Source organism: Carassius gibelio, chromosome B4 (assembly GCF_023724105.1).
Source record: "Carassius gibelio isolate Cgi1373 ecotype wild population from Czech Republic chromosome B4, carGib1.2-hapl.c, whole genome shotgun sequence".
In the NCBI taxonomy this organism is placed as follows: domain Eukaryota; kingdom Metazoa; phylum Chordata; class Actinopteri; order Cypriniformes; family Cyprinidae; genus Carassius; species Carassius gibelio.
The window spans coordinates 20458059-20473524 of record NC_068399.1 but is presented as its reverse complement, the minus strand read 5'-3'; the positions used below and the strand labels follow the sequence as shown (position 1 = coordinate 20473524).

The 15466-nt window shown below is 35.7% G+C and overlaps 1 protein-coding gene across 3 annotated transcripts in view; it reads right to left on the bottom strand.

Moving 5' to 3' along the window:
* Window positions 1-15466, bottom strand: part of btbd11a (BTB (POZ) domain containing 11a) — a 115691-nt gene that overhangs the window by 32932 nt on the left and 67293 nt on the right. For all 3 annotated transcript variants that reach the window (XM_052554948.1, XM_052554946.1, XM_052554947.1), the window contains exon 2: window positions 6086-6235. Coding sequence is in view for 2 of the 3 variants with exons in the window: in XM_052554946.1 (XP_052410906.1) it covers window positions 6086-6235 (150 nt within the window). In the remaining variant the exon portion in view is untranslated. The remainder of the gene's footprint in view (window positions 1-6085; window positions 6236-15466) is intronic.

Genomic DNA, 15466 nt, shown 5'->3' with positions numbered 1-15466 from the left:
CAATAATCTGTAAGTAATGCACACACAACCATCAGTTAATTACTTGTGAAGTGAAAAGCTGTTTATTAGAAACAAATCCATCATTAAGGCATTTTTTACTTAAAAACTTTGCTTCTGCGCAAACTATGAGTTTATAATCCATAAAAATGCTTCCACCAGTAAAAAAAAAAAAGTTTATCTCCCATTTTCTTCTCACATCAAAATCCACCAACATATTTATTTATTACAAACTGTTTTCACATGTAAACGTTGCTTAATCTGCAAATATTTCTCTCCTGATTCAGAAAAGACAACTTTTTAAAGTTTTTATAGTGATAGAAGATTATTTTTTGTCAGTTAAAATGTCTTGATGAATTTATTACAAACATTACTCATCTTTTCACTTCACAAGATGTTAACTGATGGATTGAAGTCATAACATATACTTGGTGTGATTATTCTGGTGTTTCTGTCAGCTGTTTGGACTCTTATTTTGACGGCACCCATTCACTGCAGAAGACCCACTGGTTAGGAAGTGACATAATACTACATTTCTCTAAATCTGCTCTGATGAAGAAACAAACCCATCTATATCTCGGAATGGCCTGAAGTTGAGTGCATATTATTTTTTTGATAAACCACATACACTGCAATTGCTTTCCTTAAAAGTACTGTTACCGTGTTGACACAAACTTCCCCTTAGATCTTAGGCAAGTCTTAGCTGGATGCCGAAGCAAATTTCTGCTCAAGAGATTGTCTCCAGTAACGTGACAAATGGAGGTGTCTCAGTATTAACCACCAATGTGAAAGCAGCAGGAAATAGTGCCGGAGCCTTTATAATTACTCCCTCTCAGTATAATTACCGGGTTTTCCTTTGACCGTGAAATAAAGGCACCTTGTTATGCAATCTGCTGCATAGCTCGTGGGATATTCTTTCCATTGAGGCAGCACAAGACTTTTGCCTCCATTAAATTTTAAAGGCTCTCACCTCATTTTCTGGAAGTGAGCACAGCTCAAGTGCACATTTATATTATCAATATTCAAACATATGGTAAATGCATATTTCATACTGTACTGTGTGTTGTCATAAAAATGCACGCATAAAACTCAAGCATGTGATTTCCCTGCTGACAAACGCTGTCCCAATGACAACCTTGCCTGTCTAAGCTGCTGTGACTAAACTGTTTAAATATAATCTTGTGACGACATAGTAGATACTTTTGGCCCAGTGTAAAAAATGATTAACAGAATGTCTTGGCTGATTGGATTGAAAACAAGGATAAGATTTGAACTTATATTTTAAGGTATGTATTTCAAAAGTGTTAAGCAACCCAACATATTCATTTCACTATTACAAGCAATTACACTAAATTAGCAGCTGTTCTATGAGCCAATGCGGATGTATGCTATCTTAATTACACTACAATCAAACACAATTATATTTTTAGTTTGCAGTTATCTTATGCAATATGAGCGTCGTCAAACTGTAACAGTCAGGAGGCTTGCATTAAATCTGACAGCGATGGGATTATTCACTTGAATCATCTCATGTACAATGCTCTGCTTAAGGTGCAGGCTAGTAAGGTGAACTAATTAGAATCAATTCTTTCAGCTATTGTTAAAATACAATGCCCTTTTAATAGCAATTATTGAAAGGTGACTGCTGAACATTGGGGTTATTTTCACAGTTTGCTCTTTGGTGTTTAGGGCTTAAGACTTCAGCTTGTAAAAAGGATGAGACATATTTATTCCTGTCTTATGATCTGTTTTCTACACCAAAGAGTCAAGTAGGCGGCACATCTTTGTGCTGTTCATTTAGATTACTAACAAAAATGCTTGAACAAGGATTAAGTAAAGTTCAGAGCATGTACCCTTTAGACAGAAAGCTTTCAGACAGATGATCAACTTGGCAGTAGCTGTGTACGTCTAAATGTACATGTAAGTTTGTGTATGCGAGTGTGTGTTTGGCAAATAGCTGTTTTTTTTTTATACCACAGTCTGCTGTCAAGGAGTCAGAGGGGAAATTGTGTATCTCGGCGGGTAGAAATAAATGGTGAAGAAATGATAGACATGTCAGGTTGAAAGGACATTGTGCCCTAGAAAACAGAAAGAAAGTAATTGAGAAAAATGTCTGAGCATCTACATTTGCAAATTGCTACACTGAGTTTTTCTAAACTTTGCTTAACTACAGTTATTAGGCAGTCCAAAGAGCAAGTGGTGTGTCTTTTGTAAAAACTGGAGCTGTTCATTTTTCCCCTTCATTTCTCACAAAAGAGGTGAACAGCCCAAATAACGTTGGAGTTAAGGAGAGCTATTTAAAAATGACTTTGTACTTTTCACAATAAGTTTAATTATCACACCAGTGATCACTCTTTATTTTAGTGAAGAACTTTAAGGGAAAGTTTGAGTTTTAAGAAGAAATAAAACTTCAAAAGTGACAGTAAAGACGTTAGACTACTTTCTTTAAGTTTTATTGGAATCTATATAGTCAAATGTGCCCCTACCTGAATAATCACCCTGTCCTTATACTTCAAATTTTCTCTGTTCTATAATTCTTCACCTAGAAATGACTTAAAATTAAGTAATTTCAATACGTCACATCTCAGACATTCTGCGACCGCAAAAACAAGAGTAACAGATGCTGAGTAACATGATGCGACAAAACCCAGCAAACATGTCTGTTGGTGCAGTGTAAATTAGCATCAAACAGCTGCTCCGATACTGAAGTGGCACTTGGTTTTTTTTCGGGTTGCTCAGGCCCATCAGGAAACATCACAGAGGATGGGGAAAAAGGGGCTTGATTGGACCATCTTCGCTTACAGGCAAAACGGAGATGATTTCACTTCTCTCGCAGACATTGGACATCCTTATTATCAATACTGCTGGTGACATTTCAGTGTAAGCTAGAAAAAAATGACACATCTTCAGCTATATATAATAGCTATAATTTAGAACCCTATAACTAGAAGAAGAAAAACCGTTAGCTTACAAACTTGACATGTAAAGTCATTTTCATGAAGCCAGTCACAACCAACTTTTAATTGGTGCATTTTAAGCTCACATCTTAAACCAGAGGAATCTTTGTTTTAATTACACAGAATGAAAAATATTATGGATAAAAAATAAAATAAAGTCCCTGGTCTACTGACTAAGGTGCAGGTCTATAATTAAAACTATAGCCATCCAGTTTTATGTTTTAGAACTTTGTGTTAATATTCGATTTAGACTTAATAAAGCTACTTCAGTTATCCCGCCAAGAGCAGTGACGGGTATTCTCTTTGCATTGTCAAGATTGTGGTTTGATTAATATCCTGAAATTGCTAATTTCCTATGCATAACCTAAAGGCCTCTGGTAAATGAAACTAATAAATTTCACATGCTTCTCATTTTGTTTTAGCCCAAATATTGAAAGCAAGAGCTTGGACTTTTTAAAAACATGCATTGGAAATTCTTCAAAGATACCTCAAGGTGTGAATAAATAAATATATAAAATAAATAAAGCTGGGAATTATTTAGAAAACCAATGAGAAAGCTAAGTACAGGCCAAACTCTTCAGGGGATTCTTGGAGTGAGTGGAGAGACAGATGTCTGAATTACGGCCATATTGTAAAGGGAGCTTCTTCTCACATATAAACAGAAAATAATTCGGAGTACTTTTTGAGAGAAATAAATAGGGTAAAATACCACAGATGATTCTTGTCAGGGGGCTTGAAGGAGAACGTGAACTTAGAGACATTTACTATAAAAAATATGTGCTTGTTTACTTAGATTGTCATGGATACACTAGTGATCATTATGACAAAGTTGATTTGAAAAAGAGTTAATCTGCTTTTAATCAGCGGTGTATGTGGTATCATACTGAGAGATGCTGGGACGCTCATGAAAAATACTGGTCACTCACTAACAAGTACTGTTATGCATTACACCCCACTGACAGTTATAGGTCTGTGATAAGGACACCATGAGATAATTAGAGTAGACAGAAATGTTATTTCACTTAGCCAAAACTGAGATGATTCAACAGGAACATGAATATGCATGGGAACTTTTCATCAACCAAAAAAGCTTTTGCATAATCCAGGTCTTTATATCTCGTTACACAGTGTGAAAATGAGCCATAATTAGTTAATGGTCAATTAGGTGGCTTTTGAAGGGTTTGCAATCAATATTTAAATGCTTATCGTGCATTGTGTACACAAGGCTGGCAAGGAGGAAAAAGACAATTACATCTGATTATTATGCCTCATCTGTTGGCACAACAGCTAATATTCTGCATGATTACATCACCAATGCTGCATTATGACAGCAACCTCACATCTGTGCTAATACTTCATACATTCAATAACACAAATACCCTGCAGCTTTCCAAATAATCCACCTAATATGCTGTGCCTGTCTAGGTCGATTTAGTATTCAATATAAATTAGTATTGAGCACTATTTAAAAAAAGAGAATGTGTACAAAAATGCTTTAAATACACACACACACACACACACACATTTAATATTGTATATATTTAATATTATTTAAAAAAAACAAATTAATACACACGATTGCATACATTAATCAACTGTCCAATTTATGTTTATTGTAGTTTTAAATATGATAATAAATACTAATAAATATACAATTCAAATAAACAATTATATATACAATTATGTATTAAGGTGAAACAATTTAGCTTACTTAAGAACTTGTCTTGAAGCTAAATGTTATATATAGTTCTAAATATGACCTAGAATTGTTCTTGGTTCTTGTGATCAAAATCAATTAAATAAAGAAAACAAGCAAGCAATAGCCTGGTTGCAGTTCTTGCTTTATTGTTTCACATTGCTTGAGTCTGTTTCCCAGCAGAACGCAATGTTGATTAGAGTGACAGAAGGGTCACTGGCTCTCTGTAATTTACTCAAGTCCCTCTGCACACATCAAATTTCCCCTCCTCAGTGAGGTCACATGTATTCATTTATCAGGCACACATGAGGAGACATAATCAGTGTGGATGACGTTGTTCTCTTTTGCATCTTGACTTACTGGGTGTTGTTTGTGTTTGCTATGATTATGAAATAACCTTGGCTGCATGATGTATGGACAGGCTCTGAAACTCAATGCCACACACAAGCTAACCACCATCACCAAGATAAATATACAAGACGACGGTTCAGTGGACACTACAGGGAGACACACCCCGCTCAGTTAGGGTAGGGCCTTCCAGCTGCTGACCGCTGGCTTCAAACACCCACACAAGAGACTAAAAACAGCAGTGGAAGTCAGTGGATCATCCAGATGTTAAATAGCTCAGGGTCCTGACAAGGAATGGACACCAATCCAGGGTCACTGCTAAATACCATAGGGACCAGGATAAATATTTTGACTAAATTTTAACATTGACTCAATGTCTGCTTTTAGCAGGTTATATGTATTAAAAACACTCTTTATCTTCTCAGAAAAAGAAACCAAAAACACTGATGACTAATCCTGCACTACACAGTTTTTCCTCCAATCAAATTCTCTCTAGAATGAGACGTAATAATAGTTGCTAGTAAACATTTTACAAAGTACAAGACATTTTTTCCTGATAACTTACCCTTCGAAGGTTTAGGGTCAGTATTATTATTTTCTTTTAATTCATAATTAGTTCAAAAGTGACAGGTAAGGCATGTTCCATTTCAAATGAAGGCAGTTTTTTTCATTCACTAGAGAATCCAGAACTGATATATATATATTAGCAGCAGCCCAACTGTTTTCAATATTGATAATAATAATTATTATTATTAATAATGTAGCAACAAATCGGTGTATTATAATGATTTCTGGATGATCATGTGACACTGAAAAAAGGAGCATTGATGCTGAAAATGAAGCTTTACCACCCCAGGAACAAATACAAATTTTAAATATGTTAAAATAAAAGACAGTTATTTTAAATTATAATACTTCACAATATTCGCGTTTTTACTGCATTTTTGATCAAATAAATGCAGCCTTGGTGAGTATAAAAGACTTATTTCAAAAACATTTTAAAAACATTTACCAACCCCAAATGTTTGAATGGTTGTGTATAGGCCTTTAACCAAACCAACACACATTTCTTGGCATGAGAACTTACTGAGCTCTGCAATGCTCCCAACGCGGGTTGCCAGGAGGGACTGTTCAATGGTGCGGAGTTCAGCCTGGCTGTATGCATGGCCCTCTCCAGTTTTCCCTGCTCGCTGCTGGTCACGGTGCAGGTTCAGACTGTCCGGCAGGCTCAATACACCTGTGGGCCAAAGATCAGACAATCAAATATAAATAAACATGTGAACAAGCCAAAACCAGATATAAACACATCTGTAATGGGACCAAGAGACTTTGAGAACTAAGTGTTATGACATTATCATTGTTTAAGAGGCAAATCAACAACCCCCGAAGCAATTCAAACCTCTGTTTTTGTGTTGGACCCTTTTCAAGCAACAAACCACGCGCCCACAGGTGAGTTCAGCAGCATGTACTGGCTAGAGCCCTGGTCGTCTAATGTTCATTCAATAATCCTAATCAAATTACTTCACAGCGCTGCTGCCAAGGCTTTTTTTTGAATGGAAGAATAGGCAAAGACAGATGGGATATTGAGCTCAGCCACCGGTGAATCAAGACAGACAAGCAGCTATCTGAGCTAAAGGTTTCATATGTTGGGACTATATTTAGGTTCTGAACTGTTTTTTTAATTAGAGTAATTAACGGGTAATATCTGTAATTATTTGTCTTTCAGACATCTCTAGCCATTTGCTTTGTAGTGTGTCAGTCTAGTACATTTAAGCAATATTGCTTTAGTGAATAAACTAGTTCATATCGAGTTACTAAGATTTCAGACACAGTATTGTCAGTGGTGACATCTATCTGACATCTATATGAACCTCTTAAAAACACTCAGTAGTGGTGTTCTTGAATGAATATTTTAATAATTCACTGATTAAAAAAAGGAATGTTTCATTTCTGAATGTATTAGTGTTCATGAATGAATTTATTTAAAAAATGATTCAGTGACTCATTCATAAAGGTAGTCATCTAATTAGTTCCTGGATGAATAAGTGTTTTTAATGAACTGGTTGAGGAAACGATTCAATGACTCCACTTGTTCTATTCCTCAATGAATCAGTGTGCTGAATGAATTAGCAGTTATCTAATTTACTCCTTATGGATTTATGTTATTGACTTGCTCATAAAGACCGCAACTTCTTTCATCCCAGAATTAACCAGAGAGCTGATTTGAGTCAGTTGTGTAAATTATTAAAAGACTCACTCATAAAAGCAGCTCTATGATTTAATCTTGAATGCATCAGTGCTTCTGGATGAATCACTTACAAAGGCAGTCCCATTAATGGCTTCTGAATGAATCAGCTGAGTAATTGATTCCGATGACTTGTTCATAAAGACAGTTAACTGTCACCACCTACTGACAGTAGTGAACCAAAAAATGAAAATTCTTACGCCTGTTTCACACATACTCTGTCTGCAGTGCGTATGCGTTTGTATTTTTTTACGCACCCATGTTAACGGATTACAGCGTACACACTGCACACGGTTGCGGTAAGTCAGTGCGTTCCAGAAGCGGAGCGTCTGCAGCAGTTTACGTACCGAGTCTATTTTTGCTGTGCTGCATGCACTGAATTAAAGTGACAGTGCATTGTTCACGGTAAAAATGAACATGGATTGACACAGAAATGCAGTAATTTCACAATATATGTGTACTAATTAAAGCCTACTGTGTTTCACACTCAACACATGGGTTTTTGGCTTAGTTTAAAACAAGAAAAAGAGCACCTTTAGATAAACAAGGCAAAGTAATATAAGCACTTTTATGGAAGCTGAAAAACTAAATTCATTTAGACGCGTGGGATTGCTTGTAATAAAGTTTTAAATGCAAATAGGCACGAGAGTGGTGTTTTAATTTACAATATTTGTGATAGCCTAACAAGAAAAGTAGGCTAAATGTTGCATTTAAATGTTTTTGCCGCTTGCTTGAGCAGCTTATTATAGAAACGTAGAAGTCAAATGCACGTAGAATAAGTTGTTTATATTTATTGAGTTTAAACTAATGTCTGTGAAAAATTGTTACTGTACTGTGATAAAAGAGTCACATTGCTGAAAAAGTTTATTTTTATTATTTTTACTTTTGAACATGATTTGAAATAAAAATAATAAACAAATATTGTGTTTGTGGACCAAACAGTCGCGGATCAGTAGCAGACTGCAAACGCGTCCTGTGTGAAAGCTTCTGCACCACATACGTAACGCACACGGACTGCATACGCACTGCAGACGGAGTATATGTGAAACAGGCGTTAGTACCGTTATAATGTACCGTCTCTCAACACTCTTTTGACTAAAACACACAAAGTAATCTAATGTACATGCATTACTTTGACTAAACTTTAATGATAACATATACTAATAGCATTACCAGTTTTATACAAAAAGCACAATATTTAAACAAGATACTTTTAACAGTAACATTCTCCAACACTGCACACAAACAAGCAAGAACCTATCAGGAAGCTATTTTAAGCAGGTTATACTCCTGAATTTCATCTAAAGGGATTTGTGTTGTCAGTCTCCCAGCGGTGGGTAAACATCCCGTATCCTGTTGTATATTGAATGACACCGTTCGCACAAGACAACACAGGGAAAGAAACACAGAAACTCATGAAGTTTTCATAACACCATGATTAAAATGACCTGGAACGGCGAGTTCTGGTTGCTGCGAATCTCTTTGTGGTTAGTGAGTTAATGCATAATGGAGGATGTGCAGTATTCACCAGATGGGAGACAAGCTGAATGCTTTGTCAAGACACACAATGTTGTTCATGGGTGACATGATGCTTTTAAGGAATTCTGAAGGGACTTCAAGCGAGGGAATGCTTTGTCTTGGGTGATTTTATCGTCTCATGAAGGTTTAACACGAGTGCCGCAACACTGCGTGAGGGGTAAATGTTTGCATGTGCACGGTGTCTAATGAAACCGCAGAATATCGTACAAACCAGAACAGATACAGTAGTTGCAGTATTTTGCTGCAGGTTTTTTGTACAGTTGAGTGAGAGGTGAGAGAAGATGTTGTTGTCCAAAAACAGGATCCCCAGGAAGTTAAATGGGATTGCTCGACCTGTTTTTGACAGTTACAAAAACCTGCCAGCTGTGGCTGCCATAACCTTCTAATAGAAAAATAGGGTAACAATGTTACATGCATTATGGGATGGTACTTATGTAAGTTTACAAATCTGAATGAAATAGGAGCACTAGAATCTAATATACCAACTTAACTGAGCTTTCAAAATCAGTTCAGTTACAGGAAAAAAAAGTTTGGATGATAAACAGGTGGTACAACTGACAAACCAAAACTGCTAAATAAAACACATACCAGAAACAAAAATTTGATATATAAATGTGATATATATATATAATCTAAACAATTTTTATTTAATTTTTTACCTTTTTTATTTTTATGGCATAATAAGGTAATTCACACATTTTACTTAAAAAAGTTACATATATTTTGTTAACATACACATTACATAAATTATTTAAAATAAAAATAAAAATTCACATATATTTTATGTAACTAAATATTATAAAATATAATATAAATTGAAATTATTCTTTTTTTATTTACATGGTAAGGTGAATTAGAGTTATCAGATATTATCAAAGTATATATATATATATATATATAAATGTATTTTCTCTAGATATTTTCATGTTATCTTCTTTTCTTTTTTATAAAGTGTTTATTCTAAAGTGTTTAAATCAGAGCATGTCTAACAATCTGCTTTTCTCAGAGACAAAAACAAAGAACACCCAGTTGGAAAGCTGTCATCAACCAGGGATAAATCCCAGAATGCCACGGCAAGAGAAATGGACAGTTTTCGTTTGCTAGAAATCTTCTCATGACTCTTTCGCTTGGGTCAAAAATATGCACTCCACTGGGAGAAAAAAACAACAAAAAACAGGCCTCAATATTTTATGACCCCTCCGCCCAATCAACATTCCCTGCTCTTGAAACTCTTCACTCTCTCTCCCTCTATACTCTCAGCACATTAACTTTTTAATGTCATTACAGACGCTAAAAGATTCCCTGCATGTTCATGCAACCAGATCAAATCACGTAAATGTGTGGTGGAACATTCTCGTCACTCCAGCTTTGCAGCCTCACCATGTATCAAGCATGTTGTCTTTTTCATGCACTTGTATTCCCTACTGAGAGGATACTGAGAATACAGAGGGAAAGTGTTTTTTTTTTTGCCCTTCAAAAGGTTGACTTTGGCCAAATGGTGGCAAAACACTTCCCTACAAATGTTCCTTAGCATGATATATATGATATTAAAACGTCCTCTGTACTTGTATAGTGAAATGGGAGAGGACACTGAGTCATAAGAATGCCATCAACTCAAGAACAGTTTGCAGTAACTAAGTTTGAGATAGAATGGCATAAATAATACAGTACAAACACTGCTAGACACATCAGTCATAGCTGGGGAAGTGAAAGGAACACAGAGAGCCTTCTATCGCAGGAACAGTGTGAAAACGCTCTGTACAAGACACTCTTAATTTCAAAGACCATCATGTAAACTGATACTTAATGGACACCTGAAGAGATTGAGCTGGAAAAAATATCTTCAGAATACATGGTGATGGACATTTCGATGTCATATAATTCTAAGCCTGAATCCCCACGTCCTTGTTTTAAAAAAACGTACCTACAGTCCTCATGTCTATGGTGCTTGGTTAGCCAAGACAGGTATATCCTTTTTTTATTAAACTTCCGGCAAAACAAACATTTGCAAAGAATATGCCTGAGCACAAGTCAAATCTTCAGTTTTTCAAAAAACGCTCCCTGACTGTAAGCTGTTCACTGACCTGAATACCACATTGCTCGTAGTACAGAAGTAATCCTGTGCTTCTGAAATCCAATTTATTCACAAAATAAGACAATATCCTGTGTTAAAATGGGTTAGTAAAATATTTTCCCCCTTCTTCTAATATTAAATATTTAACCCTGCTAAAGTACAGTACCTGCAAAAAAGAGTCCACCTTAAATTGTCACAAGTGTTCTTTTGAGACTTCTTTTTTTTCCCTATGCAATAAAAGTTACAATATTTTATGGAACACAAAGTGACAGCTAGCATTAGTAGCAGCCATTCAGAGAGTCAGATGACAACTCAAGTCATTTGTTAAAAATGCTTTGCGCAGGCACATCTGTATTTATAACAATAGCTACAACTGACTGATAAAACGGCATCTTCAGTCAGTAAATGAGCGAATACTTTTAATGGACATTAAAATCTCATTAAAAGGCTATAAGACGTATGCCTTTGGGGACCAGTCATTATGTGCAGTATTACTGCCATGAAGATGGGCCCATAATTCTCTGCTGGTTTTAGAGAAATTTAAGCAATATCCAAAAATGACTTGGACGCCACAACATTGATCGTAAATTCAGAACTTCGAAAGACTATCATATAATCCCCCTCTGCCGCTACATCTGTCACTTCTTAAAGAGCCAGTTTATTTCTTTATAAGGAAATGGAGAGGAATGTCAGCCAACCAGATGGAAGCAAAATGAACACTATAAGTGCAGGTGAATTGTATTAGCTAAATGCCAAAATTGATTATTCATATGCTGATGCTGGTTTCAAGCTGCATTACACTAAAAATACTACAAATAGATGCATTAAGACATTAACCTTAAGTCTTTGAGTGGCACCATAAACGGTGTCTGAGACCAAAGAATAAATGCTTCTATTTTGATTGTAATTTTTCTTCTCATTTGCATTACAAATTATATTATTACTGGAGTAAAAAATGACTATGAATGTCCTAGAATTGAATATGCCTTGGTTTTGCTTTAATAACAGCAGCACTCGAGCTGTATACACTCCACAAGTTTGTGTAAAACCAGATGATCATGGTCTCCAGCATGATTTGAGATAATCAAGAGCATCTTGAGGTTCAGTGGAAGATCATCTTACCATCTGTACAACCAAGTTCATACAATCAATTTCACACATCACTTATTTAATTAGTGACCTAGAAACAATGCAAAATCTCTATTCCATTTTGCTTCATAATGCTTTTTTGTTTACTTTTTTTTTTTTGAAGAAGAATTTCAGTTTAGGATAGAATTACATTTTTAAAGCCAGATTTCCAATGCAGTCTCATACATAACAAATGGGGCGGAGGGTATACATTAGATTTGCATTTGTGCACACCAGCCAATTGAGTTTTCCCACAGTTTTCGCACTACAACAGATTGTTCTCTTTCTTGGCTTGCCTGTAAGTGGCGGTTCTGCCAGGATGAAGAAGTGTGGTGTATTCTAGCTAGCCTGAAATCCCCTGCTCTGCACTGCACTGAATGATTAGATCTACAATCAATATGTCCCATCCTTTTCTGGTGACAGAAACACACTTCTTCTCCCGAGTGCAGACTCAGACACTTTGTTTTGATTTCCTACAGCTGTTGAAGTAATAAGTTATTGGCAAAAAAAATGTCAAATCTTCATTCCAACGCATGCTTTGTTACCGGAGTCATGGAATATCAAGAATACAGATTAATTCCAAGACTGACAATCAACCTTTGCAGAAAATATCAAATTGAAATTTGACAGAATTGTTCTAAATTTCAAAGGGGTTCAGAATAGCTTTGTTCCAGCAACTTAATTAAATTATCCTACTGAGGGAACGGTTCAATCGCAACTCAGCAAGGGAACCAGCCCTGTCACAAAAAAGACAACAAAACTATTTAGCTCGCTTTCAATTTCTCTCTCTTTTTTCCCCCTTTCTGCAATGCTGTATATTTGCTGGAGGAAAGTCCCATCGATTTCTCTACGGTGCACGGTCGGTCTCTTATCAAAGTGAGACTCGTACAGAATATTAACAGCCAAGTCTCCATAGCAACAGGGCAGAGCTGCCCAGCAGGCACATGATTGGTGGAAAGAGAGCAGGGGTTGTGGGGATGTGCTGGATTTGGAGGTGGGCGCATACGAAATGCGCAGTGTCAAAAAACTAAAATTTTAGGTGGTCTGTGACTGTACCTCCCAAAATATTACTTAAGGGTGTGTTTGCTTCCAAAATGTTGCATTCAGGATAAGAACAACCCTGAAGAAATAAGATAAGCGGGTCTCGTATGCACTTGAGTTTATAACAGCTTGAAAATATTCAGAGCATGTCTATTTATTGCCATTCAACATGACAGTTTGACATTTCCATCTGAGTCATGCATTAAAAGCATTATATGGAAAGAACATCTGAAAAGTTAGACTGAAAGTTTACTGAAAGTTCCAGAACTTTATGCAATAAAAATGTGCGCGTTTCAAGCACATCCATGGAAAATATATAGACCGTTGCATGAAGGTTTTTGGTGTCTCGGTAAAATGATAAACTCTGATGAGGGAATTCTCAAAATTCTCAACTGTTTGCACCATTTAAAACATGGTTAGTAAACACCAATTCTGTATCACAATTTATGAGGCAAGATGTTGCTTAATTACTGTAAATGCATGCAGATGCATTTTTGCTAAACTATCCATTTAGTTTAAATCAACTGATAGCTCCATAATTAGGTCAAATATGTCTAGATTAGACCACTAAACACTTCTGTTTTTGGTCATTTCTTGCAAAAAGTGGGTCATACAGTGCTGTTTTTTTGACTTGCATAAATATTATGTAGAAATTGGGGTTGCTTCATCTCACATTAGAGGAAAACCTTTCAACGTTGCCATTATGAAATATGCTACAAACAATATACTGCATTGATCATATTATAAAGGCAGTAGCTGGAAATCAATGCACTATCCATTGACTAGGTATCAAAAAAGAACTGAAAGGCCGAATAAATATCATTATGGACAATCCGAGTTCAAATGTGGAGACAGACAGGGTTATGCCTCGAGTGCTAAATCATTAAAATACTGCTCAAGCAATTCTCCTTCACCATGACAACTGAGGTGAATGCCCCCTTCTTCAGAACAAACACTGGTTCACAGCTGCAGCGGGTACGGGCAACATTTTGCCTTTCTGACATTTTACATCAGCTTGAAGCAATATGATCAACAAGGGACACATGGAGATTTTAATGAGGGCCGTGATACATACTGGTACTGTAGAGCTCGATTTAATAAACTTTTCTTTTATGCAAACCTGTAAATTCACTTTTTATACCTCCGGTGCCAAAGATGTAAAGGTCAATGTATTCTGAGGTAAAAAACAATCAAGGCTTAAATCTTTCTTAAAGCACAAAGTAATATTTAATTAAATAAAGATGTTAAATGTATGCAGCGTGGCCTACGGTCATATGAAAATATATTTAATTTAGACTTTAAATGTCAAAGTATATTATAAAAAGTACTTCAAGGTGCAAAATATATTTTAAAATATATTTAAAATATATTTAATATATAAATATATTTGCCTTCAAATTAATTTGTTATATAACATATTTAAATTGAAATCGAAAAGTCTGTAAAAAATTATGATGTTATTATTTTCTCTATTGCTTCTTCACAGGTGTTTTACTTGAATTTAGAGAATTAGAATTCAGATTTTCTACTTTTTGTTTTCTTACAGAGCATAAAATTGTCAAAATATAAGGGAAATAAGGTAAGCTTACTTATATAGCTTATCAAAAATACTTTTATGTAAATCTATTTTAAAATACATATCAATACCTTTTTTATTTGTAATATATCTTGGTAAATTGGAGAAGAAATGATTCCCTAGGGTCCATGAGTGAGACCTCAAACACATTTTCTAACAACACAAGTTTTGGCAATAAAAGAATGTGTGCAAAACATTGTTTGCCTTGAGACTGTGTGCAGGGCATGCTGGGACTGTAAGAGGATTGAGTGACATTGACCCGGACACAGCCTCTATGTGAATGATGATTGACAGATGAGATTACTTTTAGGAAAAGGACACTGAATTTCCAAACCGCAGAGATTCTGGCCAAGAGTTCTATCACTGGATGACATTTCATTCTGCTGGGGAAGTGTTTCAATTCCATTTCCACATTAACCCATTAATAACTCACTGGTGGGCATGGGTTTAGATAGGACAGAGTTCATTTCCCACAAGCAGGAATGTTTTAGCAGGGTAAAGGGTCTTTCTAGTGCACAAAACCCAAGTGGTTTGTGCTCAATCTCTGTCTCTGGCAATAGAAGTCAGAAGGAAACGTACTTTGCCACTGTAATAAGCATGTGTGCTGCGTGTTGCTTAGAAACTGTAGCTTCCCAAGCTACAAATAATGTAAAGTAGTTCTACAGTCAATCATTGGAAAAAGCAGTTGAACAAATTAAACATGTCTTTGTTTTTTTTTTAGGTTGGTCTTTCGTCAGCTTAGATAATCAAAGCTCTTTTGATAAAACACTATTTTTCGATGAAGCATTAAGGAAGGGACAGGATTCTGAAGGGCGAAGGGCTCTTACTCAATACTGGTTCATTTAACTGAAACGTTCGAATGAAC